Genomic DNA, 27,185 nt, shown 5'->3' on the forward strand with positions numbered 1-27,185 from the left:
ACTCTTCAGGATCACGTAATCGTCTGCCCGTCTTTCGCTCGCATAGCGAACTTAATCGAATGAATTCGCTCGCGTGACAATATGAAAGCGACCGCATATCTATAGCGAACCACGCTTCTCTGTATGCATGTATACCGCGAAATCACTTGGAACGATAGTATCTAATGCGGTGCTTGTAACGTCGAATTCGTCTTGAATATTCGCTTTCGATGAATGGAGATCGTGCTACGTATATATTTCTATGGAAACTAAACGTTCGACAAATATTACCGATCGAGAAGTTTCGATACTGAAAATTGAATCCGATTGACTCGATCGGTAACAAACGTCTTTATTCGATATATTTAATTTTCGAAGTCTTTTTTATTTATTTTTTTAACTGAGTGAAAAAACTTTTTGATAATTTTTTGGTAAATAGAAATTACAGGATAGGATATTAAGATACACGATATATAGTTTTTTTTTAAATATTTTCATTAATTAAAATTTATAAATAATAAGAAATATATACATATAATATATTTTTAAAGTGTAAATAATTGATCCTTTCATTCACAATTCGAATCCAATCAAATAAAGTTCGAATCTATTTACAAGATGACCAGTAAAATTGATTTGATAGTCGAAAGTTTCCACCTTGATAAACGTAGCACGAAAAATTAATGACTCTACGAACTGGGACAAGTCCATACTTGTCCAGATCCTAATTTCGAAATCAAAGAAACTCGAAGAAGAAATTTCGAATTCAATTCTGACGAGGAACACTTTAGACGCTATAGATGCGCATACACGGTAAATTGAATACCGTGCAATGCATGCTCTCGCTCACGTATTAGCATTAGGTCACTGTTGAGAGCCTACCTATAGCGATTAACCGTATCTATTTGCTCGAATACAAATTTCGAAACGCGATCCTGCTTCATTTGCATTCCGTTCTATTAACGAGTCACACACGCGTGCAATCATGAATTCGTGATCTTCCATCAAAACTCATCATCACACGTCGATATGTCGATTATTGACTCGAGATATTTATCAAAGAAACTCTCTCTCCAAAACCAGATAAAGATATCTCTTTAAAAAGGACGCGAAAAAGATTGACAATTCGAACTTTGGAACATTCCAAAAGGATAGATAAAAGTTTTCTTTGAATTCAACTTCTTCTGATAAGCGTATCTTTATCACTGGATCAACTTGTAGCTAACAATATTCTGCTGTAAGGGATGAAATTCTGGAGAGTTGCGGAAGAAGGGAAGGATTGGAGGACGAGGAGGAGGAGGAGGGGAAGAGGTTTGGTGGCGTGGCGCATGCGACAAATTATGCAAGTGCGAGACAACCGAGTCTCGTTGCGATAATCGTGTGAACAGGACATTATATGGGCGGGTAATTGACGGGACGTTAATTGTATTACTAATCGTGTGCTTCCGTGCCACGAATCGGCGTGCAAAGATCTTGTGGAGATATCATTGGAATTATTATTTCTTCTTGTAGTTTTTCTTTTCATCACGAAACAAAAGTGTGTAGATTATATATTTAATTCAAACGAATTTGCAATTGGAATTATAAAGTTTTTGTATCGGATTGTATTGGAAGGAAAAAGTTATTTTATAAATATATTCAGAGAGATGATATTTGCTTTTGAGAATTATTTATTTATTTTTTTTTCGATAATGGACTCTTGTTACGTCGAAAGTGAGAGAGAGAGTCGAAGAAGTGAAAAGTCCACTTGTGAAAAGTGCATTGGAAGGAAATTCTATGTGAAATCCGTGTTTAAATTTTTTTAATCAGTATATACGTGTATACATGTGTGTGTAGTAATTTATTATTAACAAATTTCTTTTGTTATCTTTATTTTTTTATCACGTGTACAAGAAGATGAAAATTATACATAAAAATATTTTTTATTGAAAGGTCAGCAAATTGTATATACGTTTTTTTGTATTTATAATGGCACAAAACCTTAAATGAAAATGGTCACGCGAAACGATTTCTCCATTATTAGCCCTTTATTTGAAACATCAATCAAAGTTCGTGGTTTTTAGTAAACAAGAAATATCTTGTAAAAACATTTTTCCATCCTGCTAATATTTTTCCACTCGCAAACAATTGTCGATATGGATATTTCTCTTTTGTCAAAAATTGTTTCAACAATTGTTATCTTTTGCTTGTTTCAAAAAAAAAAGTAATTGATAAATAATAAATTTCGAACCAGGAAGTAAACCAAAAAGTAATTAAATAAATTTTCTCGTTTTTATTTCAAACAAAGGTTTATAAAAACCTTTAAATTATTGCTAATCAATGAACTATTAAAGGTAAACGAAAAAGTTCTGTCACAACAACAACAAAAAAATATACAAGAAATATAATAATAATCCAAAAGAGAATGAGAATTGAACAAGTTTTCAGTTTGTAATATTTTTTTTTTTAAATATTTTATGATTTTATTATAATATAACAATTTTAATTGTAAGTATAATCCACTACCTTCAATTTTAACACATTTTTCTTTCTTTCTTTTACCATGAAAAAAAGAAAAGACAGAATTTACTCGCTTACCTTTACAGCATCGTATCAATATAATCGATATGTCGAGCAAATATCAGCTTATCTTCTCCCCCATCCAATTATATTCTTCTCTCTGATATATAAAAATGATGACAAAACTTGTTTCCCATTTATTTCCCTTCCTTGTCACACACATTTCATACAAAATACTTGACGCGTGATATTAAAACGTTTAACATTTTTTCTTTTTTTGTAAACGTTTCTCTCAATTCTCTTCCATCCAAATAATATTTCCATCCCAAATGGGAACACACTCGATATCTATATTTAAATATTACAGTTATCCGAAATTTCATCTCGTCTCGTGCATATTTTCAATTTCATCTTTCTCCATTTAAATTGGCCAAGCGAAACCAGCGGGCACAGAAACTTGGCACAGATTCCTCGCTCTTCCTTCCTTCCTTCCTTCCTTTCTCCCCCTCGATTCGCCGTTTGTCGAAGTCCGAGTTTTCTTATTTGTTTCCATTGTAAACATTCGCGCATCTGTTCGAGATGAACGATATATAAACGCCGTTTGAATACTATAAAATAAGACCAAGACCTATTGTCCCAGAGAAAATGTTTTACGAGAAAACTTGGCGACGCGGAACGTGGAAAACGAAACAAGGGAGCGCGTCGTTAAAACACTTTGCCTTTTTTCCCCATAAAAGTATTTTGCCTTTGAACCGTTATAACAAAAGACATAATCACTCTTGTGTCTCGTTTGATTTATGCTCCGGAATAAACATCGCTCTAATGGTTAATTTTTTTCCTTTTCAATTTCAGCAATAAAATTTTTCTTGAACAAATAATTCGATCGAGAAAAGTTGGAAAGATATATTTTTTTTATTTAAATCCGTATTAAATGGATTTTAATTTAAAGGTGTCGAAATTTCTTCTTCCTAGATTTTAATGAGATCTTGTTCTGACACATAAAAGTTAAATTATAATATCAATTATAATCTCGATACTTTAAATCTAATCTGATATTTATATATCATTTTATAAAATATTTACAAAAGAAAGAAGGTAGATAGTTTATCTCTTTAAAAGCGAATTTAATCCAAGCATAAGATTGATCTACATCTTGGATATTTGGTGTGCATACAGAATGATCAAAACATCCCTCAGGCGCTGTCAAAATTTAACCAAACCTAAACCTAATTATATCGTGCACTGTCGACGATATTCTCAAAAGAGAATTGAGAATTCTAAATATTTTATTAACTGAAATTTGAAATCATATAAAAAAAAACAATATTTTTCCAAGTTTCCTCGAATCTAAAATTCTATCCCTAGACAAACTTTTCAAACGATCTAATTATCGATTAAAGAATTTCGAAAAAAAAGATCCTTCTTAATTAATAAAGGATCAAAGTCAGTCGAGATTATCCCAATCATCCCTCTTTTCAAAATTCAATGGCGAAGTGTTTATTATTTTCTTCTCCTCGTTGGAAGCTCCTCGATCAAACTCTCGATCAATTGATTCAGAGACGATGAATACTTGGGGATACCAAGAAGGGAGCCAAGGATTAAGTATATATTCAATCGCACAATTCGAAACTCGTCAAATCGACATTGTCCAGAGATAAACGTATCCCATCACGAGGATAATTCACCCTTGGCCCTTGGAGAGTTCACGTTTATTATATTTTCTGCGGGGAAAATTGATCTAATTGATGCCAATCTCCATACACAATGATCCATAAAAGCGTTTCCATTTACTCACTGTCGATGGCACTCTCTCTCTCTTCCACCTCATCCTTCTACCTCGCCCTCTTCTTCGAGATGAAAGCGATTTTCAACAGATTGACCACCGGCGCCTCGAACGCGATCGAGATGCAGAACGACATCAAGTAGGAGGCGACCAGATTGCCAAAGTATAGAATCAGCTTGAAAAACAAAAACAAGTATAAAAAAGGAAACGATACTCTTCTCATTAAAAAACCTCTTCCAAAATTTTACTTCTTCACTCACCACAATGTCGTTGTGCAAATGCAACGGGCCGTCCATCTGGCTGGCTGTGATCAACATGATGATAGGATGCACCAAGTAGGCGCAGTAAGTGAGCCTCGATAGCGGATATATCAGCCTGAGCGACAACAGGCTGTCGATCATTGTGGCCGAGCCGGTGCAGCATTGAATCACGATGAACGATACACCGATCGCCCATGCGGTGTGCCCTAAGGCGGCGTACACGGAACTCAATGGCACGGTTAAATTTCCGGGATACAGGCCGTAAACAACCGAGAACATTATGCCCGTGGACAACGCCCAGCCGATCAACCGCGCGATCTGGAACAGTTCGTTCAAAATCCATTCCTTCGATTCGAATCCCCTTTTTTTTTAAATAAATAGATTCGAACAGAGAGTATAATCTTAGAGAAATAGTGTGTGTGTGTGGATAAGCAATTACTTACCAAAGGCAGTTTCAATTTGCAATTCGTCTTGAACAGTATATAACCGGTGATAATCCCTACGAAGTAGGGGCCGGCTCTTAGCCATGGTTTATCGTACAGCTCGTCGAAAAGGGCGAACGGTTCTTGAATTCTAAATAAGGGGGAACGTATGAAAGAATTTGGTATTAAAATCGATCGAATTTAATCATCCTGATAAAGATTTTGATGAAGATTTTTTATACAGATATATTACATAAAATCGTCATGTTTTGCTGAATGCTACTGTTGGATTGATAAATAGACGAATATTACGAATGTTTATGGTGTAATTAGAATTATTCGTGAATCCATTTACACGATTCGAAGATTAGAAACAACTGTATTCTCAGATTATTTAATTACCTGGCAATGTAATCGTTGGAGTAAGCCATGGAGAAGGTGGTGAACCACGAGGAGACGACTAGCAGTAAAATCACCGCCACTACGGTCTTCAAGTATCTGATGGAGAGTAGCAAGAGAAGTATACCAAGGACATAGAACTGGGTGTCGTTCGCCATGTACCAGCTCCACAACATACACTGGAAAGTTGTTGATCAACTTATTCGTAGGATAATTGAACGAGTCCTTTAGCTCGGGTCGATCCGTCGCGTTAGAATATTGGAAAATACTTGGCCGGAGGAAAATCTATAACTCGGCGGGGGAAACGGTCTGAGGGTTAATGGATCAAACGTCAATCCGCCGGATGGTTTAATCAAGCGGAACCTTGTTGATAAAGTTGTGTACGGCTCTTATACTTGAGAATGGGATGAGAGGGGGATGGAACAAAGTTTGTTTCGGATTTATTGGAATGATTGAACGGAAATTCAAGAATTCAATTTTATACCGGGAGATGATTGCTTGAATAATAATTCTTCTTATAAATATATGGTAAAATTATTCGAATTTCGATTAATCTCAACGTTGATTCGTTCGAAATTCATACGATATTTTTTTTTTTCTTTAAAAATTCATTGTATTATTAAGATTTTATTATTTATCTTGCAGTATGCATTACATAAAATCATTTTATATATTATACATTAGGAGATGATTGTTTGAATAATAATTCTTCTTATAAAAATAATATAGTAAAATTATTCGAATTTCGATTAATCTCAAGTATGTTGATTTGTTCGAAATTTATGTAATACGATATTTTTTTTTTTTTTTTTTTCTTTAAGAGTTCGTTGTATTATTAAAATTTTATTATTTATCTTGCACTATTATATTACATTATACTATATATTACATCAAATCATTTTAGTCAAATTATTCGAATTTCAATTAATCTCAAGTTTGATTGATTGAATTGTACGTTGATTCGTTCGAAATTCATGTAATACGATATTTTTTTTTTTTTCTTTAAAAGTTCGTTGTATTACTAAAATTTTATTATTTATCTTGCACTATTATATTACATTATACTATATATTACATCAAATCATTTTAATCAAATTATTCATAATTTCGATTAATCTTAAGTTTGGTTGATTCGTTCGAAATTCACGTAATACGATAAGATTTTAATAAAATATTAATTAATTTTATCGAAATATAGTAAAATTATTCATAATTTCGATTAATCTCAAGTTTGGTTTGATTGGATTGTAGAAACAAGAGTTCGTTTTAAGGAAAATGTAATACAAATGTAAAACAATAACTTAATCGGCAATTAACCGGCTCTTTTTATCAGCGACGAAATTGGTTTTAGGGCGGTTAGACAATCTACGTTGTCCCACCACTTTGAAACTTTCTTGGGACGGTAGAATTAATTATCGGAAAACGATCGAGATGCTGACACCTTCCCTGTCTGATAATCTCTCAGTGAATCGTAGTTCTTGATAAAAGAAAGATACAGATGCCGTATCTTCTTTTTCCCCTCGGCTGTTTCATTATTCCTTGACTCGACTACTTTTACGGTCAAATTACGTTTCACAGTGGAGTGTATATCGTTTAACATAAATTAATTTCTCTTCTTAAACGATAATAAATGGATGAACGAAAGATTTATTTTTAATTAATCTGGTAATTAATTAGATATTTTTGACAAAAATATTTTTCATTAATCACGTTTTGAAGTATCTATTTTTAGATATATAATCGGAGAATTATTAAATTTTATTTTAAAATAAGGATTTATTTTAAATGATTATAATATAATATAATGATAATAATTTTATTTTAAAATGATATAGGGTCATTATCAGGGTTAATAAAATACAGGGCAGAGATAAGTTAAAAGCGAGTGAAAATGACACTTTCAAAAAGCTATAATAAATTATAACAAGCTATTATATCTTTATAGATATTAAGATTTATAAATCACCCTAACTTTGATTCTTGCATCAATACTCAAATAGTCAATATAAAATTAGCTTATTAAGAATCTTCAAATACTGAATCCTGATTACATAAAATTAAAAACTTTCTATAAGGGGATCGATTAAAAGTTGAAACGTTAAATTTTAACAAAAAAAATCCTTACCATCTCGCTTCGAGGGTAGAGCGAGTTCAGATACAAGGCGTTCCTCCACCAGAATTTCTCGCAGGTGAAGTGGTCGATGGCCGCTGGCGTGAATACCGACCTTGGCACTCTGTGCTTCATGACAATCTCGTTTATCCCCAGGACAAAGAGGTAGGCCGGTGTCAATCTTGATAAAATCGAAACGAGGTCAGTGTATACGTCACGTATCGTTTTTTTTTTTTATGCTCGACTTGATCAATCGATGCTCGTCCGCCATTTCGATCGAGAGGAAGGAAATTTTCCATTTCTTTTTCTTTTTTTTACCTGATAAATCTGTAGAGGATCATGATGACAAATTTGGTGAAGCACGTCCTCCAAAATTTGTCCTCGCTGGTTTTCAAGCTTCCGGAAGATCGATAGAAGAGAATCGTAACTAACAATCCGCTGAAATGGTTAGAATTTGAATGGAAAGTTAAGTTAAGTGAAATTTGTTTAAGTATATTAATTATTTCAAAATGCAAGGATGAAATAATAATTTAATCTATTTATAAAATCTGATGCAAATTTGTTCGTTAAAAATTATTTTTAACACGTGTCTATTTGTTTTGTCGAGCAAAAATCAATGATTTGGAACAAATGAGAATTTAAGAGAAAATTTTCTAGGAAAAAACGTTCTACATTCCTTTCCATTCTTTCCACTTTCATTTCCCTTAATTGCGAAACGAGGATCCTTATCATTGTCTTACCTAATGAAGAAGAATGTATCTACGGAGAAGGTGGCATTGCTAATTGTTTGGAACATAAAATTTCGCTCTGTCACTGTACGCAGCGTTTTGTTCTCTGTAAATTGCATTAAACAAAGATATATATATATAATCTTGTTGATATAATCATTGGAAATTTAATTTAATAGAAGGAAGATTCAATGCTCTAAAATACTACAATTTTATCAAATTTCAAAATTTAAATAAAAATTTGTCATTGACAACGGATTGACACAATTTCTAATAGAAAAATATAAAAAGAAATTATTAGCATCGATAGTCGATAAAGACAGAGACAAAGGATGGAGGACCTGTCTCTTTTCCTTTTCCTCATATTTTATGTTTGCCTTAGAATCTCTACAATCCTTCAAAATCCTATCTTACGAATATATATCAACATTCTATGCAACATGGAAAATATGCAAAGCGTATTATTTCACGTATATCCTCGTATTTGCATATGAAAATATACATTTATTTAAACGTAGATTCAAAATGATCAGGCTTGAACGTAAACAGGATTTCATACAATCATCGTGACGTTGCCTCTGTGAAAGGGCAACAACTTTACCAGCGATGGAAAAAACTTGAAGATAGGTATGCACCATGACCACCCATCCCAATGAAAACACTCGTAATCCGTGCAAACAAGTGAGACTGTCTCTCGCGGCAGGTTCGGTGCTAATAATCTTGCCCCCGTTCCTGATGGGATTGAACGCCGTCAGACACGTGATCCAGAAGCCTGGAAACGCGGCGGAAAAATATCGCATAAACGAGAGAATTAGAGATATAAGAATAAAAACGTATTTTATTCGTTCGTGTTTTACCCTTTTTGCTCTTTTTCGAGTGGTCAGGCAAATCTTTTTGCAAGCTTTTCCCCTTCTCGATCAACTCCTCCCCGTTCTCTTGAACCACTCCGTGATCCTGGTTCAAATTCTTATTCGAAAAATTGCTCAGTCTCTCGTTGTTGTTCGACACGCTCAACGACTCCGCGTCCTTGTCGCTTGGCGTCGCTTTGTACTCGTAGATGGCAGCACACAGCATTAGAAACAGTATCGCGCCACCGATCCCCCTGGAAAAGAAAACGGGCAGGAACAGGTGTTTGGCGCGGTGAACGTTGAGGGGAAAAACTGAAGAACTTGTTATTAGATGGTTTTGAAAGAATTGCAACGAATCTTTTTTTTTTTCTCTGGTTATTTTAACGGGATAATGCTTTTCGCGTACACGTGTTTTAAAATTATACCGAGAGAGTAAGGTATTAAAACGTAAAATTAATGGCAGCTACTGCTAAAACGCTTTTAAATCATAAGAGAGTAGCGGAAGACTTTTCACGGCATATATCTTCCATCCTTTCTTTTTTTCCCTGCAACATTTCATTGCTTGCTATGATCAATTTTTACTAACAATTTTTTTTAATATTCCATGATTGAATAATTTGGAAGAATACAATATTATAAATCATTAAAATTATATTTTATGTATTTTCACCTAGATTTTAAAATACGTAATAAATAAAATAGATATTCTGTATATCTAGTAACATTGATAGTTTTTGTTTAGGGGAAAAAGTATTTATTTCTCGAGAAACGTTGAGGATCTATTTTTTACCTAACATTCTTACATATGAAGAACGAATTCGTTGCATAACCTAAGATTTATAATCGAGTTCATCGCGCTCTATCGATGTAATAATTCAGATTTTCTTTAACCACTTTAAACGTTAAAACGCATTGTTCGTTTACCTTTCGAGAGAAAGTGGATAATAAATAATGCTCTTCCTTCTCGTTTATTTTTTTTTTCTTTTTCAATTTCCTTGACGAGCAACAAAGGCTCGAAAAAAAGAAAAGAAAAGTAAAGAGGAAGTCTCGCCTCGAGGAAAATAATTCCAGTAAGTGAAAATATTTATTTTACTTTTGGAAAAAAAGAAAAAAAAAATTTTCGATCTCCAATTTGAATGCACCCTAATTAATTCCGCTTGGGACAAACGGGATATAAAGTTCGTCGTTCCTGTTACGCTAATGGACTCTTAAACGCGAATTCGCTGGGGAAGAATAAAATGGTGGACGAGTTTTTCCATCTTGTTTTAATGCAGATTTATTCTGTTCTATTTTTATATACCGATCTAGGAAGAAATATGTATATATTGGAACAATATTTCACGCTGCAAAAATTGTTTAATTCTAATTTTGAGTTAATGGATTTGAAGAGAAAAAAATTTCTCTTTAACAATTCCAATATCTAACTTAACTTTTCTAGATAAAAAAGTACTTATTCCTTGAATAAGAACGAATGAAAGAAGAACGTTTCTTTGTTTAAATAATTGATTATCAACAAGAACCAATAACATTTCCCAGTTCAAAGTACACTCTCGACTTTTGTATTTTCTCATCACGAGAATAGATACTTTCAGAAAGTACTCCATTTCCAATCTAACCTTGCATATATTTATTATTAATATTTTAATTATTCACATCAAACTTTAGATCAAACTCTATATATATATATACACATATTATGAATGCAGAATGGATGGAAACTGGTATGATAAAACTTCTCAGATTTAAATTGCGCCATTTGCATTTCTCGTTTGCATTTATTTATCCCCAACTATTATTTATTTTTTTCGAAAAACTCACGGTGTACTTTTGATCATTCGATTGAATCGAAGAAGGAAAAAAAGACACAAAAAAGTGGAATATTACCGTGAAAGTTTAAAGCCACGGAGTGTAGCTGTGTCGAATCCAGTTGCGAACTTCTCGTTTACTGCTACGTTGCTTGCTCACAAGAGGGTTTCGTCGTCGCCTCTGGCTTTAAGATCGCCAATCTTAACCCAATCTTTAACTGTCCAAGTCCTTCGTGACTGTAAACTTGTGCTTTCGGTGCAAATTTTCAATTTAGCCGCAAATTGTGCACCGTGCAAAAGGACAACTTTCGAACTCGAGAAGCCAAATGGAGAGAGAGGGGTAAGTTTTCATTTCTTTCCAATTCTTCAAAATTCAATCAATCAAGCAGATCGTGATTTTTTATGACTTTGTGTATATACATATTTTTTCTTAGAGTACAGAGAAAAAATTGATTTGATGACACGTTCTTTTATTTTAAAATAATGTTCTTTATATTTTAAAAATATTCAACCGGTTTTTTGTTTTATTTGTATCTTTTTTTTTTTCCTTCGATGTAAATAGAATTCTGATAATATCGGATTATCGGATGCGTCCAATGTGACGATGAAATTTATTAATAAAAGGAACGTATATTACGATAAAATTTTCAAATTTTTCCGGTTCGTTAAAAATTGAAGAGGAAGAAAGGAGAAAACGAATATTATTTGTCATTTTCTATCACTCTTTCTTCTTCTAAGAAAGAAATAAAGTGCAGAGTGCACTTTTGAAACTAATTATATTCGCATAAAATAGAGATTACAATTCTTTTTCCATATATGATTATTGTCACAAGATAATGACAATAATATGGATTATGCATGCCAAATCATTGAAATTCTATTTGCAATTAAAAAACGAAACACAGTGATTCATTATTCATCGCGTTTATTTATTTCGATTTCACGTGATTAAATTAAAATTAAGTTCCCACGATTGTACATCTCCATTGCAAATTTGTTCGATCTTTTTAAAGTAAATTACAGAAACACCGATATCTATATTTTTTTCTCGATCTTCCGATCCTTGGAGATTGATCCACGAAGATTCACGAAATTGGGAAATTTATCGATGGAATTTAGAAAGTTGTACGATAAATTTTATTTCTATAAAAAAAAAATATTCACAAACTTAATAAAAACTATCATATTACAACAACTATATATATATATATATATATTTATCACATTCGAGAAAAATATTAATCTTTCATTCGAATGCTAAATCGAATAATAACTAAATTTCCATAATCCATTCAACTTACGATCCTTACCCCTCTTTTTATTAGAAAAAAACGTTATCGAACAATATATAACGGAGAAAGAAAAAAAGAAAAAGAAAGAAATCGGCCCATTTCCGACAGGAAATATTCACTTTCACGAGTGCAAATGCTTTTCCACGAAATCTTGCGCAATAGAATTCAAGGATAGGGGCGTTCGTAGCAATCACAATGCACACCTGCACGCGAATTCTAAATTCGAAATTCCGAAACCGGAACAAGCGCCAGCACTGGAATCCGGACAAAGTGGCCGGATTCGAGTGCTTCCAATCACGGTGAACGCGACATAAACACCGCCTCCCCCCTCGCGTCCATTCATCCGCAAGTGCAATGCCCGTTGCATAATTGCCGCGAACCGGTTCGATCTCTCGATAGATTCATCGGGAACAAGAGGGAGAGAGAGAGAGAGAGAGATATAGGGAGAGGCTTAGAAATCGTTCCACGAAAGAGGTCGAGAGATTTGTATTTTAAAATTTTAAATTATCTCTCCTCTTTTTTTTTAAATTACAATAAACAAATTTAAATTATCTCTTTCTCAACTCTTTTAAATTATCTCCCTCTTTTTTTTAAATTATAATAAACCGTTCATAATTTTTCTTGTAAATCGTTTGATCGAAATTCACGATACTTTTAATTCTCCATATCTAATTTTACAATTGCAACATTATTCTTAAAAAAAAAAGGAATTAATCATTCGACTTTAATAAATTATAATTCCAATCTCAGTAGCCTTGACCTTAAAGATCGAACGACGATCTTAAATCGGGTCATAAGATTGTGACTCGCCTTGCACAAAACGAGTCGTGTTGCGTCACGATTAATATGCATCGCGTGCAAGGACGTGGTGCAAATTCCTATTTATAGGTCGCATTGTAGATTAAACGCCAAAGCGATTCGCGCTTCGCAATTAGGGGTTGCTTTGGCGGCAATTTCGACGAGGTGTAATCGTTCTCCAACTCCGCCCAAATTAAGATCAAACTTTTACTTTAGTTTTTAAAATGGGAGCTTTCTCCATTTACGCGATCCTCTCGTTCTTCGTTTCGTTTTGCATAGTTTTATCGAGAGCCTATAGGCCAAGTTGTTGGCATGCCGTGGAGGAGGCGCCGTGGAATCTATCAAAGTTCATCGTACCTTGCGGCCTATGAAATTTGAAAGAATTCCACGAATGTTGGTATTCCTACCTTCGTGTATTTTTTTCTATTTTTTTATTCGTTACAATTTGCACGAAGAGAGATTTATTTATTCTCTCTCTTTCGAGGAATAATTGTACATATTTCTCAGTAATTAATTTATTAAAGAGATGAAAATCAATCTCTGAAAATGTTTAAAGAATAACTTTCATCTTCGATCTTTCTATTACTTGTTGTAAAAAATTGTGAAAAATTGAAACACATCAATTTTTCGTTTCAACTCCCCTCAAAGGGATTTCTCCACGGTCAATCGAGAAATCATTTCTCGAATTCTTCTGTTCATCCCCTAGGCTAGCTAAATATTTATGTTTCATCTCGTTTACCAAGCTTTTCCTCGTTCAAAATCTCCTCCTTTTTTGGTGTTTGTTTTATCGAGCATTAATTACCCTCGTGTGTACAAAATTTCAACGACAAAATTATCGGATCCCTTGGCAAATTTCACCAGGAAAAATCATTGAACGAAAGTTAAGCATCGTTCGTGTATATGTATATACATATAAACGTGCATTTAGTGGTCGAGACAGCTGCATGTTGCATTGCATAATTTACGATCCAGTGGCTTGGCAAAAACCATCCTAGCATCACCACGCGTATAAATTATGGATATCTAGTTGTGCAATAATCCGCTTGAAACATTCTTTTTTTTTCCCCTTCTTCTTCTTCTTCTTTTTTCCTTATCTTTTGTCAAGACTCGTGACACTGTATACGATTTTATCCAGACAAATCGAGCAGAAAAAGCAAGTATATATATCTCCTTTTCTCCCGTTCGTCGAACTTAATACGATTTTTTCCCCGTTTTTTTTTTTCTTTGCACGAAAAATACGGTTTTGAAAAGACTCGACGAGATGTCAATTTTCTCTCGAAAAGAAATCGAGAGAATCGTTATCAAAAAATATTCTCCATCTGGACGATATCATCATCGATTGGATATTTCGAAAGGGAAGAAAGTTAACGAGAGAATGCTGGATTAAATACGTGTTTACGATTAAAAATGTATATGGAGATTTTTTCTTAAAGCGTTCGAAAGTTATACGGTTATATAAGTAGTATCCTTTTTAAGGAATATAGAAAAACAGAAATAAGATATTGTCTTTTTTTCTTTTGGCCAATTATTTATTCGAGAGAAAAAAATTCGTGAGAAATTATACGATTTTATAGATACTTTATGATATTGTAAATTATATATTCAAAGAATACTTTTATTCCACTTTTTGTCGTTTTATTATTTTGCAAAGAAATTATTTCAACATTTATCATTCCATATTCAACGGTTATGCTAATTTCGATTTTTATCGCAAAGTATGAAGATATAATACGTCTTCTTGTAATCTTCCTATAATTATAAAATATTAATTAAAATAATGAAACGTTTCATAAATAAATTAATTGAAAAGAATTTTAAAATTTATTAGCAAAACATCTTTCAAAATTTATTATTTATTTTATTTGCAGTAATTATTCGTCCTTTTCGCTTATTAATTTCATTTCAAATAACCAATCCTCTGCGTATATCTCAATTCCGCAATCAAGATTGCGGAAATAATTCGAAAATAGCTTAAGATAAGTTCGTTGAAACCAAGATATTCGAATAAATGAAATGGATGGAAAAGAAATAAACTACAAATTTTTCAAAAAAATATATATCACGAACCGTTAAACTTAAAAAAATTACATTTATCCATTCGAAAATAAAAACAATTCTATTTCCTGGTTACAATTAATTATATTAATTACACATCCTACAAATAATAATAATAAAGATTTTGCAGATATTCGTCGTCTAATCGAACGAGGAAAAGCAAAGTCTCGTTACGTAACCCATTTATTAGAAACGTAGCAATGTTAAACTGGCCACGCCAGTTAGTGAATCTTAACACGTGAATTACAGCTGCTTCGTCCTTATTCACGCGAAGTGAATGTAACCGTTGCGCAAATCCCGGCCGCGTAAGAAACTCCCTGTGTGTTTATTCGTATATATATTATAGATTTTTCCACGCAATATCAATATACTCATTGTAATTCATTAATTAAGCGGTGACAAACCGAGAGGTTTAAACAGGTTTCTTTCTGTGAACTTTAACATGATTATTGCGTAATTTGACCACGAAAAGTGGTAGCGCGGAGAGAAAAAAGTATGAAAGAAAGAAAGAAAGGAAAAAAAAAAATCTCGTCGAAGCGTGAAAAGAAGGGGAGGGGGAAAAAAAAAGTAGTCGTAAAGAAGTACTTCTCGTTGAACTTTTTTACGAGTTCAACTGTCCCCACCGAGTTTTTTTAATTGCAGGAGAGACATTTGCGCGCTTACGTAAACTCGCCGGATGTTTTTTTTTTTTTTCTTTCTTTCTTTCCTTCCATCGATTGCGCGTAGGTCATACGCGTATATAACACAATAAAAAGTGCACTTTAATTTCTGATTCTTAATTCAATAGTTGAATTGCAAGCTGTTTATCGTGGCCCCCCTTCGACTTTTTAATTAATTAAAAAGGTATTAAAAGTGTTTTTTTATTTTAAAGGTTTCTCAGGTATATTCGGAACTTTCTCAAAGATTTTTTTTGAATTGATTGGAATATGTAGATCCTCGCTTTCTATTTATTCAGAAAGAATTTTGATCGGTTTGTTTTTGTGGACTTGATTTAACGATATCTACGAATATCGTATTAATATTTATGTGCTGTATATTTTTTTTAATTAGTTGCAAAATATTTTATGCACACCACGCATCAATATTTCTTTATTTTTATATATTCGTAAAGTTCAAGATTCGACATTAACTCGTATTATATTTCAATGTTAATTAACGTTGATTGATTTTCCAAAAGAATTCCAAGAAGAAGCAGTCCTAATATCGATGAAAAATAAACACCAGATTGTGTGTATTTGTCAAATAATGATCATCAAGTTTAAAAGTTTCTTCCGAAGTTTGTAACTAAGAAATCCAGATTCCACGGATTTTCTTATGATGAAGTTAATTTGAGTAGAGTTAAAGAGAGGTAAATTATTCCAGAAAAATAAAAAAGAGAGAGAGAGAGAAATGGAAAATAAGATTAAATTCCACTTTCTCGAGCAAACTTTTAAATAATAATAATTGTAAAATGTACAACTTGTTAAAACGTATATAAAATTTTAACGATGGATAATCGAATTCTTGGAATTGGTCGAGTTCTTCTAGCGATTCCGATGGCCGTAAAAAAAGGAAAGGAAAATTGATGAAACGAAAGCTGACATTTTTCTTAATAAATAATAAAAAAAAAGAAAAAAAAAAAAAAGAAAAATATCCATCTTTCACCGTATAATATAAAACTTGTCTCGCATAAAATTTTAATCGAAATTTTAATCGCGAAGAGAAGAAAAGGAGGAGGGAGTAAAAGGAGGTTGAATCCTTTCGAAATCGTGTTCTTAATCAATCCGTCGTGTCGTGGAGAAGGGGAAAAAAAAAAAAATAATTCACGACGCCACCCATGTTGCGTTAAATCGTCGAATGCAAGAGAAAGACAGACACGAAAAATTGCCCGCCGATTTACCGCGATGACTCGTATACAATACAATTTTTCGAATCGAAGAGAAATCATTTTTTGCACTACTTACGAAAGGACGTAGAACTTGGGATCGCGCCAAAGCGTGTAATTGCTCGAAGGCACTGGTCTCACTGCAACGATGTGAATCTTTGGCCCGTACGATCGATAAGTTAGGTTACCTTCTCGCTCGACGCGGTCCGCGTTCGCTCTCAGCATCGAGGTCAGGGATGTTTGGTTGCACGTAGCCGGTAGGCAAAGGCCCAAAAATACTTGTCGTGTCTGAAAAATAAAATAAAATCTTCTTGGTCTTCGATGTCTTCGAGGAAAATTGGGGAGAAAGAAAGAAAAAAAAAGAGAGAGAGAAGTGCGAGCGGAGGGCACGTCTTAATTAAATTTGAGAGGTTAGATCGTTGGATAAATAGATTGCAAAGAGGATTCAATTTCAAGATTAATTAAACTTTTATTCCCTTCCTTTCCTCTCAGAGTTTACCTTGTGCCGCGATTTTCAAACTGTTAAAGAGTTCAACGAGCTTTTAAAATTCAATTTCTTTCAAGGTTTCTCCACTTTCTTTTTCATCATATTGGCCTGTTTCTGCTACTTTCCTTTTTCCGCGCCACCATTTTGCCACCCACACCGGCAACCGTAGAAAAGCTTTACGGCGCGGTTCGAAACTTGGCTGACGTGCACGATGCAATAACGAAACTAAAGTAAAAATATAAAAATACGCAAGATGGTAAACTTTTTATTATTCTTTTTTTTTTTTCCCCCCTTTCTCTTTAAAGTAATCCTCGAAGAATTCGATGTATCTAAAATTGGAATCGTGTTTAATTAATCTTGTCTTTGGATTATTATTTATCTTCCAATTTCAATTTTAATTATAAAAAAGAATCTGCTGATATTGAAACAAGAAAGGAAAGAAAGGGATGATTAAATATCAAATAATAACTTTCTTTTTTCATCTAAATGTAAATAAATTATTATTATTCCCTAATTGAAAAAAAAAATCCAAGATGACTTCTTCATTATATTCTTCATTTCTTGAAAACATTAAAAATCGATTAAACTTTTTATATTTTATATATTTCAATTTTATTTCCATCTTCCTTTTCTCTCCGTTTCATAAAATGGATTTTTAAATTTCCAAGCAAACTTTTTCCACTCTCGACTTTTGTCACGAGTTTTTACAGGATTTGTAAGACAATCGTCTTAAACTGTTGCAATTTTCGTAGATTTTTTCCATCGAATCGAAACGTTGCCTAGCTTTGAATAACTTTCAAATATTCGATATCCACGCTGTATACGATTCTCTGTCTTGATTAACTTTCGTTCACGAACGTGATGCAGTAACAAAGTAAAATTACTGCTGGAAACAAGGGAGTTGTTTTCGCTTATAATCCGATCAAGCTAGCTCTTCGTAGGAAGAAAATTTTCAAAGTATTGAGAGCGCAATGAAATCATCGAGAGTTTCAACTGTGTCAAGCAAGCAAATTGACTCAACATTTGTGAATTTTTTTCGTAGAAACAGAGTAAGCTTTTCTGACGATCCACAAAGTCTTGTCAGTGGCTTCGTTCTATTTTTGATGTAAAAATATAAGGTGTGAGAAATGGTGCACGAAGATTTATATAATGTGGTATAGCAAAATATAAGGGTTATAAATAAAAAGGATTAAATTTTTGGTTTCATATGAAATTTTTTTTTCAATGTAAATTTCTGTCTTGACAGAAGATAGAGTGAAATTTTAAATATTATATGTTAATATATAATAAAGAGTATTTTCAAGCAAAATTTTATTAAAAAGATGAAAAAGTGATGAAAATTTTAAGGTAGATTTAAAGAGATTTTCTTTGGGGGTGGAGAAAAATGTACGTAACACATAAACTTTAATTAAAATCAGGATTTTCTGGATGAATTTCTTTCTGATGTATTAAAAATTTTGTAATTTTGCACACAAATATATTTGTGTATTCCTATTTAAAGATATATTTTTAGGGCGTGAGGATGATGATAAATTCTTTACACTTGTAAATTCACTTCAATTAATCAGTATTATATAAATTAATGAATAATTCTTCTCGTTGGAAATCCTTATTTGATTTCCAAAGACTAATTAAAACCTGGATTATTAATTAATTAAAAAAATTTGATATTTGCTATTTGAATATCTTATATGCAGATGAACAGTATTGTTGTTTTCTTAATGATTAGAATAAATAAAAAAATAATTTTATGACAAACTTTTAAATCTTTTCTCATACAAATACATTTTTCTTCCAGCAATGAACAAGATATCCTGATAACAAGTCTTAAAAAGGATTAAAATCAGGATAAAATTTTTTAATTTAAATATATCAATTTGTTTTTTTAAGAACTTTTGCCTGGAATTTACTTTAACAATATTTTAAACATTGTTATATTTATACAATTTCATTTTATCATATATTTCTTCATAAGAATAATCACTGGAGAATGATACAACTTAAACCTCCACCTATTTGATCCAAAAAAAAATTAAATATTCCAACGAAGAATGAGGAATACTTACAGACAATTCGAGTTCCTTGGGCAATGTTAAATACATCCTGGCCACGTGAAATTTCAATGGGTAAGGCGGTGCATCGTCGAGTTCCCGGTGAATTTTGTTATTGGTGGCGTTCAACTCCTTGCAGAGGGTGCTCGAGCCGAGCCAGAACCCGTTTCCAAAATGGAATTGCGACGGGTAACGGCCACTTGCGTCGAACACTGAGAAAAACAAAATTTCCTTAGAAATAAAAAGGAAACGATAAACAATACTTTCGAAAGATCTCTCGAATTTTCAAGGCAACGTCAATGTTAACGGAGTCGAAAGAATCCATATTTTACATCAATTCGTAAGAAACAATATTTTCTCCAGCCTTTTCCACGAGGCTTCGAAATTTACACGAGGCTTCGCGCATTCCAACTTTCCAGGATTAAATTACGTGATCGTGCTTGGAAGGTTCATTGTCAATTACGTAAAGCCGGCTTGTGGCCGCACGGTAAGTAGAGAAAGTGCGGCTATCTGCCGGCTCGTGAGAGCCATCAGTGAAAACGCGAACGCAATTTTCGCATGAATCTTGAATCATTTGGTCCGATTAATTATTTTCCACTTGGTTATTTCCAGTTGGACATAATATATAAATACAGACCATTCAATGCGTCTATCTCGCGTTCTTCACGTAAGAAAGAATGTGTACAGTACAGTATTTATGATAAATTTATATCACAATATGTATAAACAGAAATACCTTCTCTCCCTTCCATTCCATTCATCTCTGCTATCCACGGTTTCAATAGATGGTTTGAATAAAATAAAATTAAATATTGACCGAAATAAATAATTTATGATATTTCCAATCACAATACAAGCAATTCCATAACGTTACACGTGTGTAATTGCGTATCCATTGTATTTCGTATATATTACTATTACTATTTAAAATTTAAGAAGAAGAAGAAGAAGAAGAAGAAAAAAGCGTAAAAGAGAGGATAATTGCAAGCGACAATTATTAAGCGTATTGCTTAGCCGAGTTTATCGATGCTTGACGCGTCGCGCGCGAGAAAAACGATCGGTGCTGTTGCACAGCACACTTTCGAAACGGTGCACAGGCGACACAGGTTAACTCGGTTCGGATCAATGTACCAGGCAAACGTACTCCGCGCAGAGATTACGCGTCACGTAACAAGTTGCGCATCTGTGTGATATATACTCCTTTGTGGCCGATACTCAATCTACGCTCGAAGAAGTAATTTCCTTTGAAAATTGACGTTTCTCAATTGCGTCTCCGGCCTGCTGGTATTTTCTCTATTTCACGTTTATTATTGCATAATTTTTTTCTTTTTTTTTTTTTTTTTAAATACCTCTCCCCTAGTAATTTCTGGACATTGTTGCTCGGACAAGGAAGGAGAGAGAACGATAATAAAATTTTCGTATTCGATTATATTTACGATTACTTGTGCCATTTCGAAGATACTCGATATATTCGCGGTATTTTTTTTATATAAAATTCTAAGCTTTCATTATCCAATATTTATCTCTCTCTCTCTCTTATCTTTTCTTATTGTAAATCGCTTCGCTTTAATGAACAAATGTAACAAATTTCGATATTGTTGTTTATAAATGTTAATAAAATATGTTGTTTCTATTTCAATTGAAATGATTCCTCAAAACGAAAAATTTGAAATCGATCTTGAATTCGGGTCTTAATGGAATCTTATGAAAGGCAATTTTTATTACGAATAAAAAAAAAATATTTTCTTCCATGTTTTGTTCCGCTCTAGTTGGCCCTACAACAACCATTCCTCATACTTTAATTTCAATTTTCAAGTATAACGTTTTGTGCGTTTCGTGAGACCAGAGGCGGGTTAAATATTTTATACCAGCTGTTATTTTTCGGGTATAAAAATCAGCTACGAGTGGAAACTCGTATTTGATTAACCTGAATCAAGCCAATGTTAAATTAAGAAGGCATCGCACAAGAATTTCTGTTAATGTTCTGTTTAATTTTTTATCAATCCAGTTAACAAAAAAATTCAAGCTTTGTAATCGATTCGATATAATTTTTTGATCGACTGAATTTACTCGAAGTTACGAAATTATTTAAAATCTCATTAAACTGATCGAAGAGAGAAAAACTGGGCAAAACTCTCGTTAGGCAACTCTCTGATTGGCCAACCGAGCAAGTTGATAAAATAACAATTACATATAAGCCGGTCGTGCAAACTATAAAATGTATAATTTGAAATTGATTAACTCGGTTGGTCATCCATTAAATGTTGCAAAACGTGATCGAACGATCAAAAGTTGTTTAAACTTGTTCGACGTGGACGAGCATTTAAAGTTAATTAACCCAGTTAGTCAAGCAAAAGTTGCCTAATATAAAGTTGTGGTTTAGAGAGCGATTTTGAATAAAACCGAATTCTGCGTATAATTTTTCCCAATTATCATTCATTATGATACCACTCACAAACTCTTTTCCTTCTTCCTTTCTTCTCAAAGTTTAAAACCTCTAAAGAATTATAAAAAGTATGGAAAAGATTTCTCGATACAAAAATTAAAGAACGATTAAATTTTTCAATTTGTTGTTGAAAACATGAATTTCCTTCGTTTAATCAAAATAGTTTTTTATCAATAAAAATTATAAATAATAATATTTCTCTATCCTAATATAATACTATAATATTCTTTAAGTATCGCAACACGGTTTAATGTTATGATGAAACTAAATAAACATATCCTTCTTTTAGAATTCATTACGAGAGGACTAAATCAATCCTGGCTAATTAAAAACAGACGTAGATGCTCTCCTGGAAAAGGGAGCGATGTCAAAGGGCATTTACGTGGTGGTCCAGAAATGGACGTATCCGGAGACGCGGCCACGATTGCGGTTTGGCGGCGATCGAATATCGATTGCGCCGATTTTCAAAGTGACCGACGGTCGGTAACTCCGGAAGCAATCGCCCGGAAAGTCGTAGGATTCTATTCGAACCACGCGATAACCGCACATCCAGATTTCCCTCTCCCCCCTGTTCGACAATGATCAACCCTTTCTTCCATCCATATTTGTGATGGAACGATACGTTTGAACTTTTTCGTAAAAATTCTACTCATAATCTTTCTGCCCGATTCGATTATATTTCACACTTTGAGGTTAGGAAACGAAGCGAATAATGGAACGAAAAGTTGGAATAATTGTTCGAATATAATTTTGTAATTTTTGGTTTGGTCGATTTTAGAGATCGAGGCAAAATATTAATTATTAATGTTTACAAATTTCGATCGAGGTTTTATTTATCGAGTATATTCGAGACCGTGACACGGATGGAATGAAATGATCGGTGTGTCGTTTCCGTCTCTTCGTCTCGTTCGATGTAAATTTTAATGGCTTATAACTTAATAAGCCTCGACAGATGTTTTTGTTTGCTTTGGCCTTTAGAATGAATCTTCCAAAGATGTTCTATGAATATATTAGCATAAGGATACACACTAACGAACAAAAGTCATGAATTACTAAGCGTATCCTTTTAGAATTTAAAAATTTAAGAATAAAATACTGTCAGGGTAAAAGACTTTTTTTTTTTTTTCTTTCATTTTCCCAATCATCTTGTCTCTCTATTATTAACTCGAAATAACGAATTAAACTTGACATATTTCGAAATAAATTATTCGAAATTAGCTCGTTCGTAAATAAAATCTAATTATTTAACGAATAACATTATCATATTATTGTTATTATTATTATATCAATCAATTAATTCGGATAAAATGTATTTAATTCAAAATTCCCTTTTAATTCCAACACCTTTAACCTAAATTCAGAAAATTGTGTATTCTATCCCCGATAAGGAACCTTGATGGACAAGATAAATAGTCATTGCGAAACAAAGTATTCGCAATTCACCTAGTTAGTTTCCCGCTCTGTAAATCAAACTATACATATAATATTATATAAAACGTTAGATGTATCGCGATATAGAAAGTAAATCTGTATTTTATACCGTTATCGTTGAATGCCATTTAAAATCCAACTGAAACACCAACTTTCGATTCGATCGTGGGTCAGAGTCAGTGGAAAGGAAACAACGCAGTGTTCGAATTTTCGTAATTAATGTTTTAATGGCTGTCAAACCATTGATCTTTTTCGCTTTGTTTAATCTCGACGACGAGAAATGTTTGTAATTATCGTTACAATTTATCAGGACACGTGGATACGCAAAATTTCTTTAATGATTTAATTTAATATAATATCCGTGATAATTTGACTTTGCGTAAAAATCGATAACTCTTCTTAAAGAGATATTCTTAAAGAGGGATTTAAATTTTTAGCTAAAGTAATTCACGTTTTGGAATGATGTAATAAGTCGTTGATTTAAGTAAAGCCTTTTCTGTCGCTGGAATTCCAGGATTGCTTTTATCCGTGGAAGGAACAAGTTCGAAAGTTTGTTTCGCGATAAAACGTGCATTCTAGAATGAAAAAGGGAACGCCGAAGAAGGATTGTCGTATTACAATGAAGCGGTAAATTGTTGTTTTCTCTAAGTAATAACACTTTTGACAATCGAGTTTCGTCAACCACGCGGCCAGTAGCGATGGGATCGAGCGCATCGCAAGTATTTAAATTTGACCGGATCAAATTTACCGATCGAGTTTCGTCAACGATCGCATGGTAGTGATGGGATCGAGTAAATCGCGAGTATTAGATTTGATCAAGTTTGAAAAGTATTTCGAAAATGTAGATCTTTATTTATTCAAAGATCCATTCACGTTATTTTTAACGTGAATTATCAGTCTAAACAACTTTGCGTTTCTAAATACAATTACAGATGCAAAAAAGTTGATGTAAAATTCTCCAACTTGTTCCAAATCTCATAGTAGTGATGGGATCGAGTAAATCGCAAGTATTGGATTTGAACATCGAAAATGTAAATCTTTATTTATTTAAAGATCCATTCTCCCTGATTCCCGTTATTTTTAACGAATTATAAACAACTTTGCAACTTTCTAAATAATTACAGACGCAAAATAATTGTTATTAATATAAAATTATTCAACTATAACAAAGTGATCTCAGATTTTGATCGAGTTCGCGCGTAGCTTAATCCCATCGCTAGAAGACACTCGACTCGACTAACTTGACAAACCATGACTTTCTCTACATTCCCCCGACTTGACAACGAGCAACGACCCAGAATAAATTTCAAAAAAATAATGAAAACTAACTCGAATATTAAACAAAATGACCAACCAAAGATTTATATCCAAAAACATTTTCCCACAATTTATTCGACGCGATCTTCTTTTCTTTTTTTTTACTCACTCTTGGCGGCCCACAGCTTTCCATCCCGAAGAGACTCGAGAAAGAATTCCAACTCTTTCCTGCAATCCTTGCCCAGTTTACCAGGCACTCTGGACCACTTGAGGGGATCGTAAAGATCTGCCAGCCATTGGATACTGTTCGCCGTCGTCCCAACCTTATCCCCCATGAAATCGATATCGTGCCGCTCGTCGCGCTGCTCGTCCCCTTCGATCAGCCTCAAATAATTCTTCCAATCGAGCTCGGGATTGTTTTTACCGAATCCGATCGACAACGGCACCTGTCCATCGCCCACCTTCGACGCCTGCCTCTCCTCCTTGTAATCGTTGAGTTCGTCGCTCGAGTTCTCACCCTTCGCCCTCTCCTTCGTGGCAACCGTGGCCGGGTCGCGGGATTTCCCGATTCGCAGTATGTTCGACTCGTTCCTCGAAACCGGGCTCGTGTGCGCGATCGAGGTGAGGATCAGTAAGAGATAATATATGGCCATCTTTATTGTTTCTCTATCTATCCCTTCTTGACGCCTTCCTCATCGATTCTCTTCCTCTTTCCTCCGAGAGAAAAAGTTTCTTTCTTTTTCACCTTACGAACAACGATTTATCTCAGATGATCATCATGTTTTGAAGAACACATGTGGAAGATCGATCAGGTTGACACGTTGAGAACAACTGTAATAGAACCGCCTTCTTTTCTTTTTTCTTTTTTTTCTCGCTCGTTAAACTTCTCACTTTCTCACTTAACTAGGAGTTGTAATAACTCTTTTTGATCGTGATATGCACAGAGAGAGAGAAAAAGAGAGAGAATAAAGGGAATCAACTCGATCACTGTGCGGAACACTAGAAAGGGGAGAGAGAAAGAGAGAGAGAGAAAGAGAAAGAGAGAGAGAGAGAGAGGGAAAGAGAGAGAGAGAAGAAGAGGAGGAAAAAGAAATGGAATTATGAGAATTGTTTCGAGGAGACGCACACACTAAGGGGCTTAAGGATCATGCACTGAATGAAACGAATCGAGTTAGCAGTCACGTTTACTCGTGGACGCCGGTTCCCCTTTCTCTCGACGATATACTTCGTCGTGGTTTCCCTCCTCCTCCTCCTCCTCCTCCTCCTCCCTCTCTTTTTCTCTCTTTTCTATCCAACACTGTCTCCTCTCGTCACCTTTCTTGTGAGAGAGAGAGAGAGAGAGAGACACTTTCCATGAATCTCGATGATCCTTGATGATCTTTGCAAATTTTCTGTGAGCAAATATTCTGTGAAAGAAAATTTGTTTTGATTTTCACGGATACTTTTGATGAAAGTTTTATATTTATACGGTTTTTACTTCTTGTATTATTATTATTGTAATTTTTGAAATTATATCGTATCTGTATCTTAAATGTAAGAAGAAAGTCTGGATAACGTTTTAACAAACGAAATTTCGATCTGTGACGATCGAACGACAGATGGCAATTCTTTCTTTCGACTTTATATCGCGTGATAAATATATTTTTCCACCCTTTGACACCTGCTGATAATACCGTCGTCCTGAGAGAGATTTTTCCATAAATCTCGCTGCCAGAATTCTATCTGTATTCGGGAAATCCCGCTTCTTTCCAGTTTCTTGATTTTTCTTCGACTTTATTTCGGACAAGAACCAGTTAATTCGTCCAGTTTTTTCAAAATCGCGAAAATCGAGATATGATAATGATATTCTTATCTCTTTCTCTTCGAATCCGAAATTAAAATTTTAAACTTCTCTGAAATTATTTCCGATCTAAAATTTCTATTTTAATTAAATCATATAAATTGAAATAAATAAATGAAGCAATTCAATTTATTACGGCGAGAAAGATTGTCGAAATTAATTTGATTTGATCGAGTTGATAAAAAGATCGAATAAAAAAAAATTACGAGGATAATTACAGCTGTTCACATTCTCTGGAAAATTGCATTCATTTGCGCAAGCAAACCGGCAGTCAAATCGAATGCAATTGTTAAAGCCTGCGGTTTTAAGTTGGGAATCTTTGCGTGGAAATTTTGTTGCACCATAATTCTTAGCTGAAGCGAATTGTTTTTTGTTCATTGGTTAACAGTGTTTGCAGAAAGCGATGGATATTACACCGATTATTACTCGGTAAATTACGAGTTGTTTGGAATGAGCTCTTGTTAGCCATTATCGACCGAGTCGACGTTTATCAACCGATTTGCCCGTTTTATTTTTTTCCCCTCCTCTCCTTTTCCTCGCCATTTATCACTCTTCCGCTTATTACTCTTCTCAAGGATTATCATTTATCCGTTTTAAACACTTTCCAAGTTTATAATTCACGTAAATTGTTACATTTATTCATATATTTTTCAACGTTTTCGATAATATATTTAGTGAAATATTAGTCAAGTGTTTAAACGCGTGATAAATATTTCTCTAATTAAACGTTGTCGTGCCAGTGATAAATATAACAATAAATAAACAAATCAACGAATGATACGTTATACGGATTAATGGAGGAAAATTTAAACATTGGTTTTATAAAAATTC

At 33.5% G+C, this 27,185-nt stretch overlaps 1 protein-coding gene and 1 long non-coding RNA gene across 3 annotated transcripts in view; one reads left to right on the plus strand and one right to left on the minus strand.

The window, feature by feature from the left end:
• LOC113218625 overlaps nucleotides 1-27,185 on the plus strand; it is a 37,750-nt gene that overhangs the window by 2,426 nt on the left and 8,139 nt on the right. The gene's annotated exons all lie outside the window — the stretch shown is intronic.
• On the minus strand, nucleotides 4,274-25,706 carry LOC410976 (nose resistant to fluoxetine protein 6). 2 transcript variants are annotated; one of them, XM_026439498.1, is made up of 12 exons: nucleotides 24,684-25,706; nucleotides 19,396-19,592; nucleotides 16,922-17,130; nucleotides 9,038-9,282; nucleotides 8,782-8,952; nucleotides 8,193-8,286; nucleotides 7,771-7,890; nucleotides 7,468-7,633; nucleotides 5,346-5,521; nucleotides 4,965-5,094; nucleotides 4,522-4,839; nucleotides 4,274-4,436 (listed from the first exon to the last, which is right to left on the minus strand). In XM_026439498.1, exons 1-12 carry the CDS (start codon nucleotides 25,165-25,167, stop codon nucleotides 4,311-4,313), a joined length of 2,436 nt encoding a protein of 811 aa, XP_026295283.1. In that variant the 5' UTR covers nucleotides 25,168-25,706; the 3' UTR covers nucleotides 4,274-4,310. The 2 variants fall into 2 exon arrangements, with proteins under 2 accessions (XP_026295283.1, XP_026295284.1); XM_026439499.1 differs by lacking the exon at nucleotides 24,684-25,706 and adding an exon at nucleotides 20,117-20,222.

This window comes from Apis mellifera, linkage group LG3, assembly GCF_003254395.2.
Source record: "Apis mellifera strain DH4 linkage group LG3, Amel_HAv3.1, whole genome shotgun sequence".
NCBI classification, from domain to species: domain Eukaryota; kingdom Metazoa; phylum Arthropoda; class Insecta; order Hymenoptera; family Apidae; genus Apis; species Apis mellifera.